Source organism: Caretta caretta, chromosome 1 (genome assembly GCF_965140235.1).
Source record: "Caretta caretta isolate rCarCar2 chromosome 1, rCarCar1.hap1, whole genome shotgun sequence".
Taxonomy (NCBI): domain Eukaryota; kingdom Metazoa; phylum Chordata; order Testudines; family Cheloniidae; genus Caretta; species Caretta caretta.
In genome coordinates, this window is record NC_134206.1 from 57,891,049 (window position 1) to 57,906,348 (window position 15,300).

The 15,300-nt window shown below is 41.1% G+C and overlaps 1 protein-coding gene across 1 annotated transcript in view; it reads left to right on the top strand.

Annotated features, from left to right (window-relative positions):
• KPNA3 (karyopherin subunit alpha 3) overlaps positions 1-15,300 on the top strand; it is a 79,616-nt gene that overhangs the window by 37,808 nt on the left and 26,508 nt on the right. The window contains exons 3-7 of the mRNA XM_048849573.2: positions 6,066-6,155; positions 6,428-6,457; positions 6,547-6,599; positions 6,694-6,789; positions 10,865-10,950. Coding sequence (XP_048705530.2) covers positions 6,066-6,155; positions 6,428-6,457; positions 6,547-6,599; positions 6,694-6,789; positions 10,865-10,950 — 355 coding nt within the window. The remainder of the gene's footprint in view (positions 1-6,065; positions 6,156-6,427; positions 6,458-6,546; positions 6,600-6,693; positions 6,790-10,864; positions 10,951-15,300) is intronic.

Sequence of the window (15,300 nt, forward strand, 5' to 3'; positions counted from 1 at the left end):
ATGTTTCTTGTAGTCTAAATGCACGTGGGGACCTTCCAGAGATGGAGTTATGGTTGAGTGAACAGAAATAGGAATTCTCGTCTGTGTTCTGCCTTTTAATAAAATATAAATTAAAATTCCAATAAAAGGTATTACCTCATCTACCTTGTCTCTGTTAATATCCTAGGACCAACATGGCTACAACAACACTGCATTCTGCATTTCAGTCACAGTGGCCTTGTTTACACTGCTGGTGGTTGCTCTCTTGTAGGCTTCCATAGGTGAAGCTGTATCAGTGTTGACAACAGTAGGGAATTTTTGCAAACTCTCTCTACTGTAGATAGGGCCAGTAAAGGCTTTCCCCATGAGTCTTTATGGGTGAGTTATAGAGTAATCCATTTTATATTGCATTGGTCAGAGGTTGGGGTGGGCCTAAAATTAAATTAATGTGTTTATAATACAGCAGGATGTCACCTATGGAAGTTTTAGTTTAGTTACAGGAAATATTATGAAAGAGCTACAATTAGCACCAAAATTTAAGCTTTGCTTGGAAGGCCTTGCTTCGTGTCAGTTTTCACAGACAAGGATCACTGTCACTGGAATTGTAGTCATTGGAATTGTAGTCACTGAAACAGAAAAGAATTACTGGCATGAATTGATTCTCTTTCTCTTCTCCCCCTGCCTCCCCAAATACCTGCCTCTACTTCTACTTTTTCCTGTCTTTGCTTCCTGTTTTTGATTTTTGTTAAAGTCCAGCTGCCTCAGTGAGTGTATTTTGCTTTCTTGGAACGCAGAGAAGTTTTGTGTAAGAGTAGCTCATGGTGTTACCAACCAAAAGTTCAAAAATCACAAGCCAGGCCCCCTACCCCCCCCATCATGAATTCTTTTTCAAAGATTATTTTGTGGGTCATTTTTTAATTCCCCTTGCTCAGCCCCAGTGTGAATGTTGCACCCCTCCCAAATTTGTAAAATAATATTATTCTGGCCCCCCTGGAAGGAACTCATCCAGCTTCTTCCCTAAACTCAAAATTAATTCTGTGATTTGCCACACAACTGGCTCTTGCCCTTCAGTGCACATCTTGCATTGCCAGGGGCTCTTGATCCCCTTCTCCCATGCCTGGGAGGGTAGTTGCAATTAGGTTCTCTTCTCTCTCTTCCTAGGTCTCGTGGGGCAACATCAGGTTATTCATCCCCTTTTCTCTCTCTTTCCAGGCCTGAGGGAGGACAGCTCCATGGGTTCTTCATCCTCTTTCGCTTTCCAATCCTGCTGTTGCACAGAGGGGGAGGGGAGGAACAGAGGGAATATTGACCCATTTTTCACAGGCAAGGGGAGGAGCAGTGCTGCACTGAGTTTTCTGTGGCTTCTTCCTTCTGCCCCCCTTGTGAGAATGGTGTTAGCTGCTCCCTCTTCCTTTAGGAGTTGAGGAGTTTGGAGGTAGCATAATGGCTTGTCTGCCTCAGGCTACAGCCCTGATTGGATTGCTCTTTCCCAGGAAGTGGGGAAAGCAGCCAGTCAGAAGGTTGTTTTTTCTCTTTCACTCTCGATCGTGCTCTCTCTCTCTCTCTCTTCCTCCCTCCCCCCCATGCACAGGGCTGGAAACCACATGAAGATCTGAGCTGCTTGTGTCCTCATGGGACTGGCTCCAGTAGGAGCCAAAATCTCATTATTAATTATGAAATTGTGAGAGTTAGCAACACAGCTCAAATGCAGTTCTCTAATGCTGAGGATGCAAAAGGGAGATGGCCTGGTGATCTCATGGTAGCACATCAGAGTTCAACAGCAAGCTTGATTTTTTTGGTCCCTGTGAAGACAGAAACTGAGAACACTGTGGCTCCAACTCCTAGCCATTCTAGTGCCTGTCTGAAGCAGGTTGAAGGAGCAACAAAGGACTATGGAGAGAATTCTAGAACTGTCCAACTCCATAGAGCCTGCATAAGAATAAGCTCTTTAGGATAGAGAGAAAGGGCGCCTGAGAAACCTACCACATCCCCTAAACGATCTGTCCTTGCCACTGAGCAGGGGAAACAGCCTTCCCAAATCAGGTCTTTCATGCTGTTCATGATTCACACAAGCAGTAGGAAAGACAGTTACATTTACTCAACTCAAGAATTGCCAAGGCTGAAACCAAGTCAGTGTGGTATTAGTATCTGTTTAAAAGGATATAAGCAAATACTTTGTCAAAAACTAACTCAGCCAAAGAGCAGCACCATAGGCATTTGTTGCTTGCCTAGTGTAGAAACGTTTGACACAAGCCTGTATGTGGACTCAGTCCTTTAATTTGTGCTTAAAATGGCTTGTGTGCACAATGCCCATTTTTAACATTTTCACAATTAAACCTCACAAAAAAATTTTAAACACTCAGAGCCTGTCTGCACTACAAGAACCGCCATGCTTTTGATTTTCTGTCATTATAGAGCCTGTTGCTGTGGCAGACAATTTTGCTAGGTGGATGGTTCTTGTAATGCAGATAAAACCTGACTGGGGGTTTTAACCCTGAATTATAGCCTGGGCAGAAATTAAACCATGTTAGTATGTTTGTGAAAACTGTCCTGGGCCTCCTGATTTGTGTTTGACATGTATACAGGTTATGCTTTCCAAAGCACAACTAGCCTGGTTCTTGAAATAGAATTGGGTTTTCTAACGGTAGTGTCACATGAACTGCAGAGGAAAATAAACTTGCGCCTTTTCCAAAACACTGTGATGCATAAAGGAGGGTATTTTCATTTTTGGGGCTTGTGTTTCGTTCCCTGGTTGGAAAAGCCTTAACATACTGTTATTCCCCCATCCCAGTTGGAGAGTGGAAAAGCTATTCTGTTCATGTACAACTTATGATGATGTTCAACTTGAGTTGTCTAAAGAGTCCTCCAACCAAAGAAAGGGAAATAATGTCATGATTTTTCTAATGTAAAAATCAAATACAGAAAACATCTAAATAAAATCAAGCCTGAACTATCTTTATGCATCATAAATAAGGGAACAGTCACCATATCCATTAAGGTGTGTATAGCTGTGATGGGAGCCCCAGGGTACAACCTCGAACTGTGGGACTACTGTTTCCCCCTTAATCTCCTAGCCTAGGCTGGCTCTCACAATGCTTTGCTCTAGTGACAAGCAGCAAACACCTCCAGGCGCAGTTATCACTCAGCCACCGGCATGCAGTAGCTGACCCAGCTACATTGCATGAACACTCTTCAAGCCTCTAATGAACTGTATGCAAGGAAACACTAGCAAGTCTCCCAAGCCCCCAGCCTTGCACTCCAGAAATATACCATCAGGCGCTGCTTAAGACCGTCTTTTGAACAGTGCAAACTTATTAATTAGGTCACTACTTTGTCAAAGGAAAGTGGACATGAATCAGCCTTTGTAAACAGAACAGATTTCTGAAGTACTTTTGATAAACTCACTGGTAAGGATAAAACATTAAAATAAGTTTGACTACAGAAAGATAGATTATAAGTGGTAAGCATGAAAGGTCAGAGTTAGTTACCAAAGAAAATAAAAAGTAAACATGCAATCTAAATCCTAAACCTTATTAGACTAAGCAGTATTTGCATCAAGAAGTTTTTCTCACCCCACTGGATGTTGCAGGTAGGTTACAGCCCTTAATACACAGGCTTTCCCTTTAAGCCTGGGACCAGTCTCCTCAGTTCTAGTGTCTGTCTTTCTTGTTTCCTTCAGCATAAATGGGGGAGGAGAAGGGTAATCTCATGATGCCACTGTCTCATTTTATACCCTCAGTCCATATGCCTGGAAAATACTAGCCCAGGCATGTCCTGGTGGACCTTGTTAAATCAGGGGATGTCTACACTGGCAAGTTTCTGCACCACAAGTTGTACCACTTTTATTAAACCGCTGTTGCATCACCACACTGCTACTTGTGATAGTGGAGTGCATCCACATTAGAAGCTCTTGCAAGGGCAAAGAGAGCAGTGTATAGCTATCCCACTGTGCAACTGGCCACAGGGTGCTTTGGGAAGGATTTGCAGTACCTCATGGGGCAGGCACAGTGTCACATGACGCAGGTTTCCCAATCCCATTGTTCCATGGGCATCCTACTACATTGTTAGCTGCTTTTCAACTGAAGTGTATGGGGGGCAGAGTGTGTAACAGGGAGTGTGTGTGTGTATGGAGGGGAGAGACTATGTTTTGGGGGACAGAGAGTGTGTCAGCATACTGTCTTGTAAGTTCAGACAGCTGCAGGAAGCAACTAGTTCTGAGGCAGGAGGAGGGGGGAAACCACAGCTCCCGCCTCCGTCCCCAGCTCTCTGCACAGCAATCTCTCTTTCTCTCTCACATACACAGACACAGACACGCGTTCCTGCACCTGCCTCTGTGTTCAACAGTAGGAGCATTCCACATTAACGGTTTGCTTTCTGTCCCAGAGCAGATCAGCACCCCATGCAATGGCTGTCAGAAATGGAGCTTTGAAAGGGGAGGGGCGCATGCCTCCAGCGCAGCCAAGTTCAAAATAACAAGCAGAATGGCCACTTGAGGGATTATGGGATATTTCCAGAGGCCAGTTGATTGCTTTCTGCGCTGTAATATGTTTACACTGCCAGTATAGCGCTGGAGCCTCTGTGCTTTAAGGTTTATGACTCGTCAAGGTGGTTTTTTTGCTGCAGCTGAGGAGTTTCTGCACACTAAATGGCTTGGCAGTGTGTACACCTCGGGAGTTACACCACAGAAAGCTATTTTACTGTGCAGTAACTTGCCAGTGTAGACAAGGCCTCACAGAGTTGAGCAATCCCCATTGTGTGATGCTTGTGCAACTCTCATACAGAATTGTATGTCTCTTGTTTACAACTCCCTTGCTGATTAATGGTCATTTAACGCCCACCTGGGTGTGGGTCACTTCCTTTGTTGTCACTGGAGAACTAGCTGGGGGTGACTCCCAAAATCACAACATATTTCAATAACCATACAGCAGAATCTCATAATTTCATACACACTAATGATATGCATATTTTGACAGAACAGTGGGTTTCAGCACATCATGACCTTTCATATGGTATCTTACAAGGCATGCTTTGTATGAAATATCACAATGACATATGAATGATGAATATGGGGGTTACAGGGTGCTCTTTTGAGGTATAGTGTGACACCATAGCATCATCGTTTGGAGGGGAGAAAGTGTCTTTCTTTAATTGCTTGCATAATGGGGAATCAAAGTTTTTGGAATTAAGACAGTGCAGTTTGCTTGTTAAATATTTAACCCAAAATGAAGATGGAAGTATAGTACAGTTGCAGGAAACTATGCACAGAACAAAAGATAGACCATGTCTAAAATGTGGAAGAAATAGTTTTTTCTGTGGAAGAGAGTTTTTTTCTGGTGAATAAACAAACTTGGAATAAAAATCTCAACTACAGATAAAACATGTTCCTTTGGCATAGTCAAAACCTTTATTTGAGTTTTTTCCTCATCATATAAAGATAGAAAACTTAGATGATAAAATGTAGTAAGCAAGCTGATTAATCAGACTGTGAACATTTTGTGGATGCTTTAACATTGAAAATGCTGCTTAGTCAGAGAAGCTCTCTGAGTAGTTACTAAATAAATCACTATGTTGCAGGGTACTGTTTTGTGAGTAGAAACTGTTGTTAATGCTGCAGTGACCAGGGTCTGTCAGTGCCAGTGTGTTGGAGCATGTTTGCTTACACCTAGGATTAAAATAGATGTAATCAGGATATCTGAGCAGCTTGTAATAGTCTTATTTACAAACTAATTTTAGTCTTATTTGACTAGGACATCATTATTCATTTCCAATTTAAGTGACTGTTGAGGCAGAGCTATGTGTGCTATAAACTCCATGTAAAATATTGACATTTCAACTGAAAGGTGTTAACTATCTATTTTATGCAATGGATTGTAGTATTTTGTCATGGTTCACAAGATACATGCTTATATATAGATTTAAATCTATTTTAGCGTGAGACAAAATGAGTGACTTACAGCTGCCCTAATGTAAAACCAGTCTGGAGTTCCAAATCTCTTTATGTAAACAATCTTATGTAAATATTTTTAAAGTACCTCTGTTTGACTAGTCTGTATTGATAAGCATTAAAGTGTCTTTAATATCTTTAGAACAAAAGAGATGAACATCTTTTGAAAAAAAGAAATGTCCCTCAAGAAGAAAGTTTAGAAGACTCAGATGTTGATGCTGACTTCAAAGCAGTAAGTTGCTTGATTCTGAATCTGCTTCTAAAACTTAGTTTCTTTGGTAGTGTCTAGAAGACGTTTGTTCTGTTATTCCCTTGAGTTTGAGTCTTATGTTCATTTTGAAATTGCCTGAAGATGGACAGAAAAGGGAAATCCAAGCAGGTACAACTCCAGTGAAGTAGTGGAGTGGCACTGTTCACCATCATTCAGATGTTTAGTCGACAATGTTTCAGCATTAAATGTCATTTTAGTAATTTGTTGCTAAATGATCTCTCTTTCTTTTCAAGCAAAATGTAACACTAGAAGCTATATTGCAGGTATGTTAAACTTAATATCTACAGTTTCTTGAATTCAGAATTTAAGTCTCATTTGATGGATTTCTGAATTTTTTATTTGTGTATTGCAGAATGCCACAAGTGATAATCCTGTGATCCAGTTGAGTGCTGTCCAAGCTGCAAGGTAAAAAAAAAAAAAAAAAGCAACATGTACACAGTTGCGACAAAAATTTTCCTTAATGAAGTTATGTACTCATCTGTCTTATTTAATTTTACAGAAAACTGTTATCGAGTGACAGAAATCCACCTATTGATGACTTAATAAAATCTGGAATTTTACCAATTCTGGTCAACTGTCTAGAAAGGGATGATAAGTAAGTATACATTTTTTTCTTTTCCACCTTTCCTCAAGTTTTATGATTAAAAGGCAGCAGTATTTCAGATGCAAACTTATGACCATGTCCCACGTATGCTGTGGCAGAAATTCCACAGCAACATTGATCTTGGTTGCTGCACTCTTCCCCTGGCTGCCTGTTTCACCAGCCTACACTTTTGGCTCCCTTCACTCTTTCTGCAATATGGACTTCAGCTCTGGCTCCACTGAACACTACAGGGAGCATGTGCTGCTATCTAACTTCTCTTTATAGGGAAAGCTGGAGAACAAAAGGTAGCTGCAGGCAAGTCACAGCAGGGCAGAGTTCAGAGGGATATGGTGAATTCCTTTGCACCTTAGAAAAATGCCAGATTCCACAATCACAGAATCATGGAGTCCATGGCTCTGATTGGGGAGTTGAGGCAGTCCATAAACCCTCAGCTATTTTTTCAGACTCTCTTCACTCTCAGGCAGGCATCACTGCATTTGTTTACACTCACTTTGAGTTTTCAAGGTTACTTCTGCAACCATAAATTAGAAACATTTTTAAACGCAAACAGATTTTGGAGTTCAGTTCTGCAGCTGCAGAATCATAGAATACACAAGGCCCTGCTTGTGACTTGCTCAGCAAACCATCTATTATAGAAATGCCTGGTAACAATTTCATAATTAGTGTTGCATTATAAAATAGGCTATCAGTGCCCGTTTTTCTGCAAAAGTAGATGTCCAACTGGTGTGACATTTCACACAGTTCATTTTTGTCCTTTGAATTTTCAGTGTAGTTTTTATATGGCTTCTTCGTAAATTTGTAGTAGGGAGTCTTTGAAATTGGACTCTGGATGAAATTTTTCTTGGGCAGTTCTCTTATTGTGATCCATATCTTTTTAAATATTGTCTACAAAATTTGAGTAGGGATATAGATCTGATGCAGTAGGTAGTTAAAAAATTAAGTTGGAGTTAGGATCATTTTTAGCTGCTCTTCGTGTTATAATTGAAAGTTTATGCACTGTACATACAGACCTGACTGATGGGGAGAATAGGGAACTGAGTGCACAGAAGCCTGATTGATGGAGGTTGGGTGCACGTAAAACCTCCACCAGAAGCCATGATTTACTGTCACTTTCTCTTACAACAGAAGCGATTATGCACAGCTATTATCTGTTAGCAGATGCTCTTTTTGTGTCCACAATACCCATTCTTTTCCTACACCACCTCCAATTAAGAATGAACATATCTAGGAAGCTATTTCACAAAAAACTCCAAGAAGCAGTTAGGGTTACTACCTGTGCAACATACCTGAAACAAATCAGTGAAAGCAAGGAAATGAAAAGTTAAGTCATCTAATAATACATACTCTGTACTCCTGCACCCACAGGCACACATCTTACTATTATCAGAACTACCATACCATGCTCTGCAACCTTAATTCTGCCCCCTTGTATAAATGCTAGCCCTCCATCACTCCCTTTAACCACAATCTACACACAACTCTTTACCAAACTATTACTGTGTATTTGGCTAGACACATGTCAGATGCAACATGTGTGGTCTCAGGGAAAATAAATACATACACTCTATATACACTCATATTCCTAATTGATCCACAGAGCTTCTTTAACAGGCTTTATTTATATTCCCCTGATCTTGTTGGTGGAAGTGTGATGGCATTTTACTGGCAATCAGTGATATGGGACAGACCAGTTCTGTGATGCTTTTACACTGCAGTGCTCCTGTGACAAATTTATTCTGCAACTTTCATCCTTTCATTAATCCCAACAAATGGGGTCCGTTGTAGGTGTGCGCGCTCGCTTGCTCTCTCTCTCTCTCTCTCTCACTCACTCACTCACATAGTTGCCAGGACTGTGCTTTATATGACCAGACCATCTGTTTGGTCCAGTTATTCTGTAATTTAGTGATCATAAATGAGCTGTTTATGTTAGGCCATCCAAAGTAGTCCATCTAGAGATGATTATTTCTAAAAATAAGTCAAAGCTGAAACTGTGCTGTTTATTTTTCTTCCTTTCAGATTTCTTCTTTTTGAAAATAAGAAATATGCAAATGTAAAAAATGAATATAATATATATCTAATACCTTCTAGATCAGCAGCTCTCAAACTTTAGCAACCCAAGGACCCCCATTTTGATCTAAAATTTTTCATGGATCCCCAAGTCGGGTTCTAATTTTCCCCAGGGGTGCTCAACCCTTGCTCAGTCCCAGGCCCTGGCCCCACTCCATGCCTTTCCCCAAGGCCTCACCCCCACCCCACCTCTTCCTGCCCTTACCCCTCCTCTTCCCCACCTCTTTCTGCCCTTCCCTGAGCGTGCCCCATCTCAGCTCCTCCCACCCCCCTCCCAGCGCCTTTTGCACACCGCTGAACAACTGTTCCTTGGCGTGCGGGAGGCACTGGGAGGGAGGGTGAGGAGTTGATCAGTGGGGACAGTGGCCGTGGACGTGACTCACGGACCCCCTTGGAGCTGGACAGGACTCACAAACCCCCTGGAGTACCCTTTTGGACCCCCAGGGGTCTGCGGACCCCAGTTTGAGAACTGCTGTTCTAGATAACTTACAGTATTTTACAGTGAAATTACCAACACCGTGTTAGCCAATGCAACCAATGTTTTTTCTACCACTTATAGAAAAAAGCAAACTAAACCCCACAATCCCCACTGAAAATGTGGCAAAACCAAGGACCCTTGCATCTTGCTTTCAAACATTCACTCTGTTGCACAGAGAGATTATGGGCATTCCATAATGGGTGTTCTGAGAGCAGCCTGCTTCTGTTTCCTCACGCTACTCTACAGGACAAACACATTGAGCTGACCAGCCCTAAAAGACTTCAGTTGCAAGTTAAAACCTGAAATGGTCTGTATGATCATTTAAGATGTTACATGACAGTTAATTTTCTCCCCTGTATTGTCAGTATCTACTTTAACTGTGTACAAACTCTTGTTTTTGAGCCTAACTCTCCCCCCAACCTAATAACTTTGGACTGAATTTATGTAGTGATTTCAACAAGGGCAGGAGGGATTTGAAGAAGTTTGGTTATTTTTCTGGTATTTGCTCCCTGGGCCCTGTCATGGGCTACAAGAATTGCAGAGGCAGCACACTCATCCCTTGGGGAAAGATAATGGACTTCTCCAACTAATTAAGGAGTGACATGGCAGGGATGGAATCCCTGGCTAGAAACATGGTGATCAATACAATAAGTATAGCATGTGTGGTGGGGAGGAGTGTTGCAGATCTTAAAGATATGTAAGACAAATGCCTGCAGGTTTTGGAAACGGCAAATACAGTCCCATACTTCTGCATGCTTGTCACCCTCTTGTCCGACCTCTGTCAGCTCCACAGGCCAATCATAGCTGCTTCATGTGATTAACAGCTGGTCCCATAGCATGTGGAACAACTAGTGCTCCCTTCCACTTCACTGGAATGCGTGGGGTTAGAGCATGCAAAGTCGGAGCAGGCTGAGGAATAGCAGCTCCTGCCCTTCCACTCCCCACCCAGTGAAGATCCCCCAGTGATGTTACCTTCCCCCCAGGCCTCAGATGGGGACAGAGATCACCTAGTGCTGGTCTCTCCTCCCTCCCAAAGCTTAGGGGAAGGGGTATTTGTATCAGCTGTGTGTGTGGTGGGCTCTGCAGTGTGTGTGGATCTGTCAGATATGGGGAGGTGCCTCAGTTGTGGGGGGTGGGGAGGACAGACTCAATTGGCTTGTTTTCAGCAGCGGTAGGTAGTAGATGAGGCTTTGGGAAGTATACTTTTTTTCCCCCCCCTTCTGGCCTCTGGATGCTTACTAGACCCACCCAAAAAAACCCAACTACTAGTATTTAAAAAAGTCTTGTGTAGATTTTTTGTTGTTCCTTTAAACTTCTCAAGACTTCTGAAATGACTAGTCATTTGGTTTTTTTTAACTACAAAGCACAGTGTTAAATTCTGCACTTTATATATATATATATATATATATATACACACACACACAGCTAATAGCAGTAGAGGGCAACCATATAATAGCCTAACAAGCACATTTCAAATTACTGCTAGACTTAATTTTGTTTGTTTGTTTTGTTTTTTTACAGTCCTTCATTACAATTTGAAGCTGCGTGGGCACTGACTAACATAGCATCGGGCACTTCTGCACAGACCCAAGCTGTGGTACAGTCAAGTAAGTGCTAAAAGTTGCTCATTTTTGGGATATGTGGATGTTGCTGGGTAAAGGTGAAAAGTGTCTTCCATTTGGAATTTTATATTAAAACCATGAAAAAGAAATTAGTAGAAAGGTGCTAGAAATAATAGTCATGCTTTTGCTTGTAACCCTTAAGGTATTTCCCAACAAGGATTAGTATTACTGGGGGGGGAGGGATAGCTCAGTGGTTTGAGCATTGGCCTGCTTGTGAGTTCAATCCTTGAGGGGGCCATTTAGGGATCTGGGGCAAAAATTGGGTATTGGTCCTGCTTTGAGCAGGAAGTTAGACTAGATGACCTCCTGAGGTCCCTTCCAACTCAGATATTCTGTGATTAGGAAATTGAGGCCTGAGTATGGAAGGTTGAAGAGTCATCTTATGAGCATCACAGAAACTGTTAATTCTTTGTCACTCTTAAAAGATATTTCCTGAAATTGAGTGCTGTTACTCTCCACAGGACTAGAACTAGAAGGCTTAATAAATAATTATTCCTACTTTAAAAGATGCTATAAATGTTATAGTTTTAAAAATGCTTTTAAATACAGATAGCTGTGTCGTGGTTGCACAGTTGAAGTTAGTCAGGAAATGTAATTGTTGAAGATTTCAAACTGAACCTGTGCTCATGTTAAAGCTGCTATTATCTAGAATTCTTGTGCTCATCATGACATCCTTATGTGTTATGTCATAAGCAGTGATATATGAAGTTGTGTATTTAAGCAGAGTAATAAGAATAGGAAATCCGTACATATGACACAGCCTAATAAATGGTTTCATGTACCTGACCACTGAGAGGCATGAGGGGAACATGTCCTCTCCCAAAATCTGGTTGGATTTCCTGCTCAGCTAATACCTGGCAGGGAAAATGCAAGGGTAGCATCAGTCCTGGTGTCTACTGTACTTTTAATGCGAGGGGAAGGGAAAGTGACTCAGGTGTCAATAGCTATATTTAGTTTCAGGAGAGAAAATGAGAATGAAAAGTGCAATGTCTGGAGCTTCTGCTGTTTCCACAGGAAGAGAGGGGGAATAAGAAGCAAAACTGCCTCTGAGCTGCTGCTCTTTTAAGGGGGATGGGGAGTGAGGGAACAAAGGGTGCCTTGCTGCTGTTGTAGAAGGAAAGAGGCTGTGCTTTTATTTTGCTCTAGCCTAGGTACAGAAGGAGCTAGGAGGCTGAAGGCTGCTGGCAATCAGAAGAGAACACCAGAAAAGGGGCAAAAAAAAGAGATGGGGACCTGTAATAATTGATTATTTTAAAGAGGTGAAAACAGGGATGATTTTATTGATTTTTAGAGGGGCAGATAATGCATGCAATGTAATTTGGAAGACAGCATTAATTTTGTTTAGGAGAAGAGATGCATTAATTTGCTTGGTGGGAGAATACATTTTGTGGGGGGAATTTGGTGTGGAGAGATTAATTGAGCTAGAATTTATTTATTTATGGGGCAAAGATATGGAGGGAATAGCTGACTAGATGTGACTGAATGTGAGGTTGAGGGGGATGGGAACTGAAGGATTTGAATTACTTTCCTGCAGTTTGGCCTGTACCTTCCAGAGGAAAAGGGGGAATGAAGGGGTAAAAATGGTAACTGTAAGCTTCCCCTCCCTGCCTATCTCCCATGAGCCCAGCTACCCTTTCAGCTGCAGCTTGTGTCTCAGCAGCCATGTTCATTTCTTTCTTTGCATTTTGGTGGGGGGTGAGGGTAAGAGGGTGGTAGCTATATTAGTCTCATAATTAGAGATTTTCAGCAGACAGTGGTGGTTTAGCCACAAGCTGCAGCTGAAAGGCCAGCCAGGCTTGTGGCAGACAAGATGTAGAAAGGAATTAAGTCCAAGGAGTCTTTTTTTTTTTTTTTAAAGTTAATAAATATATTCAGAGTATCAAAGAAAAGGTGTTTTTAACTTTCCCTTGTCCTTCCACTAGGAACTGCTTTTCATAGTCAAAAGGTACATTGCATAAATCCCTCGATCAATTTTTAATATTAAATTAATGAGAGAAAAAAGGAAAGGAACATAAACTCTGGCAAGTCAAGTGTAAAAGTTTATTTAGGTAGGCAAAAAAAGAATTTGAAGAGCAACTAGCAAAAGACAAACTAATTTAAGTACATCAGAAGCAGGAGGCCTGCCAATCAGTGGAGGCAGTGGATGATCAAGGTGCTAAAGGATCACTCAAGGAAGACAAGGTTGTTGCAGAGAAGCTAAATGAATTCTTTGCATTGGTCTTCATTGCAGAGGGTGTGAGGGAGATTACCACACCTGAGTCATTCCTTTTGGATGATAAATCTGAGGTACTCTCCCAGATTGAGGTATCAATAAAGGAGGTTTTGGAACAAATAGATAAATTAAACAGTAATAAGTCACCAGGACCAGATGGTATTCACCCCAGAGTTCTGAAGGAACTCAAATATGAAATTGCAGAACTACTAACTGGGTATGTAACCTATCATTTAAATCAACCTCTGTTACCAAATGACTGGAGAATAGCTGATGTGACACCAATATTTTAAAAAGGCTCCAGAGGCAATCCTGGTGATTACAGGCTGGTAAGCCTAACTTCAGAACCAGGCAAATTGGTTGAAACTATAGTAAAGAACAGAATTATCAGACATACAGATTAACACAATTTGGGGAAGAGTCAGCACTGCTTTTGTAAAAGGAAGGCATGCCTCACCAATCTATTAGACTTCTTTGATAGGGTCAACAAACATGTGACACGGGTGAGCCAGCGGATATAGTGTACTTAGACTTTTAAAAAGCCTTTGACCAGCTCCCTCATGAACTTCTCTTAAGCAAAGTAAGCAGTCATGGGATAAGAGGAATCAGTAACTGGTTAACGGATAAGAAACAAAGGGTAGGGATAAATGGTCAGTTTTCACAATGGAGAGAGTGGTGCCCTGTAAGGAATCTGTACTGGGACCAGTGCTGTTCAACATATTCAAAAATGATCTGGAAAAGGGGTAAACAGTGATGTGGCAGACGATACAAAGTTTGCAGATGATACAAATATAGTCAAGATAGTGAAGTATAAAGCTGACTTTGAAGAGCTACAAATGGATCTCACAAAACTGGGTGACTGGGCAACAAAATGGCAGATAAATTCAGTTCTGATAAATTCAAAGTAGTACACATTGAAAAACATAATCTCAACTATGCATACAAAATAATGGGGTCTAAATTAGCTGTTACAACTCAAGAAAGAGATTTTAGAGTCATTGGGTTAGTTCTCTGGAACATCTGCTCCATGTATAGCAGCAGTCAAAAAAAGCTAACAATGTTAAGAACCATTAGGAAAGGAATAGATAAAATGGAATATATAATGCCAGTATATAAATCTATGGTACACCCACACCTTGAATACTGCTTGAGTGCTGGTCTCTCTATCTCAAAAAAGATATATATTAGAACTGGAACAGGCACAGAGATGGGCAACAAAAATGATTAAGGGGTATGGAATAGCTTCCATGTAAGGAGAGATTAAAAAAACAGGGACTCTTCAGTTTGGAAAAGAGAAATGCAAGTTTAGAATTTGCAGTGTTGTCAAAATTGCAGAGAAACCATAAAATCCCAGGATTGCACCTGCAGTTTTTCTCATGTCTCAATGCTAAAACAGCTTTTTCAAGGATTTTGATACTATTCAGTGAGATAGTTCTCATGCAAATTATCCCAACAGGCTGTTTGCTGTCAGGCTAGACAGAGTATATACAGTGATTTTACAAAAAGGGCAAGACTTAGATGCCAACTGTGTGTGCTCAGTGATTTTTCAGTTACTACTTCTTCAATTGTCTTTTTCCAAGTCTAGTAATGTCTGTAGACCTTAGAGTTATTTCCATTCCGGGTGTCAAACTTCAGCTATTTTTGCTCCAGCTCTATTGAAAATAAAGTATAGTTAAACTTTACACTTTTTTGTGGAAGAAACAACAAAAAACCCTCTAATTTTGTTCTTTAATTACTTAAACAGATTTTTGCAAAAATTCACTTTCTGTTGGAGGGCAGATGTGAAACATTTCATCCCACTTCTAAAAACACAAAAGTTGTGCTATCAAAAGAAAAAACACTTACTTGATCCTCCCCAGTCCAGACATGCTGGCTCCGTGTTCCAGCAGAGTTCTTTCATTGAGCCATTGATTGTAAAGAAAGGCAGGCAAGAATATTCCATTAAAAGTAGGACCCGGTGATCCAGGTAGGACTGAATGTCACAGCACCCTAGGGAAGTGAAGTTTTTAGGTGTCAGTGTGTTAGATGTCCCTCATATCTGTTGAGCACTGTTACTAATCTTGAGGCAACTTTAACAAATTCATTTGCAGTTCGTCTTAACTACATGGAATTTTTCCATAGAT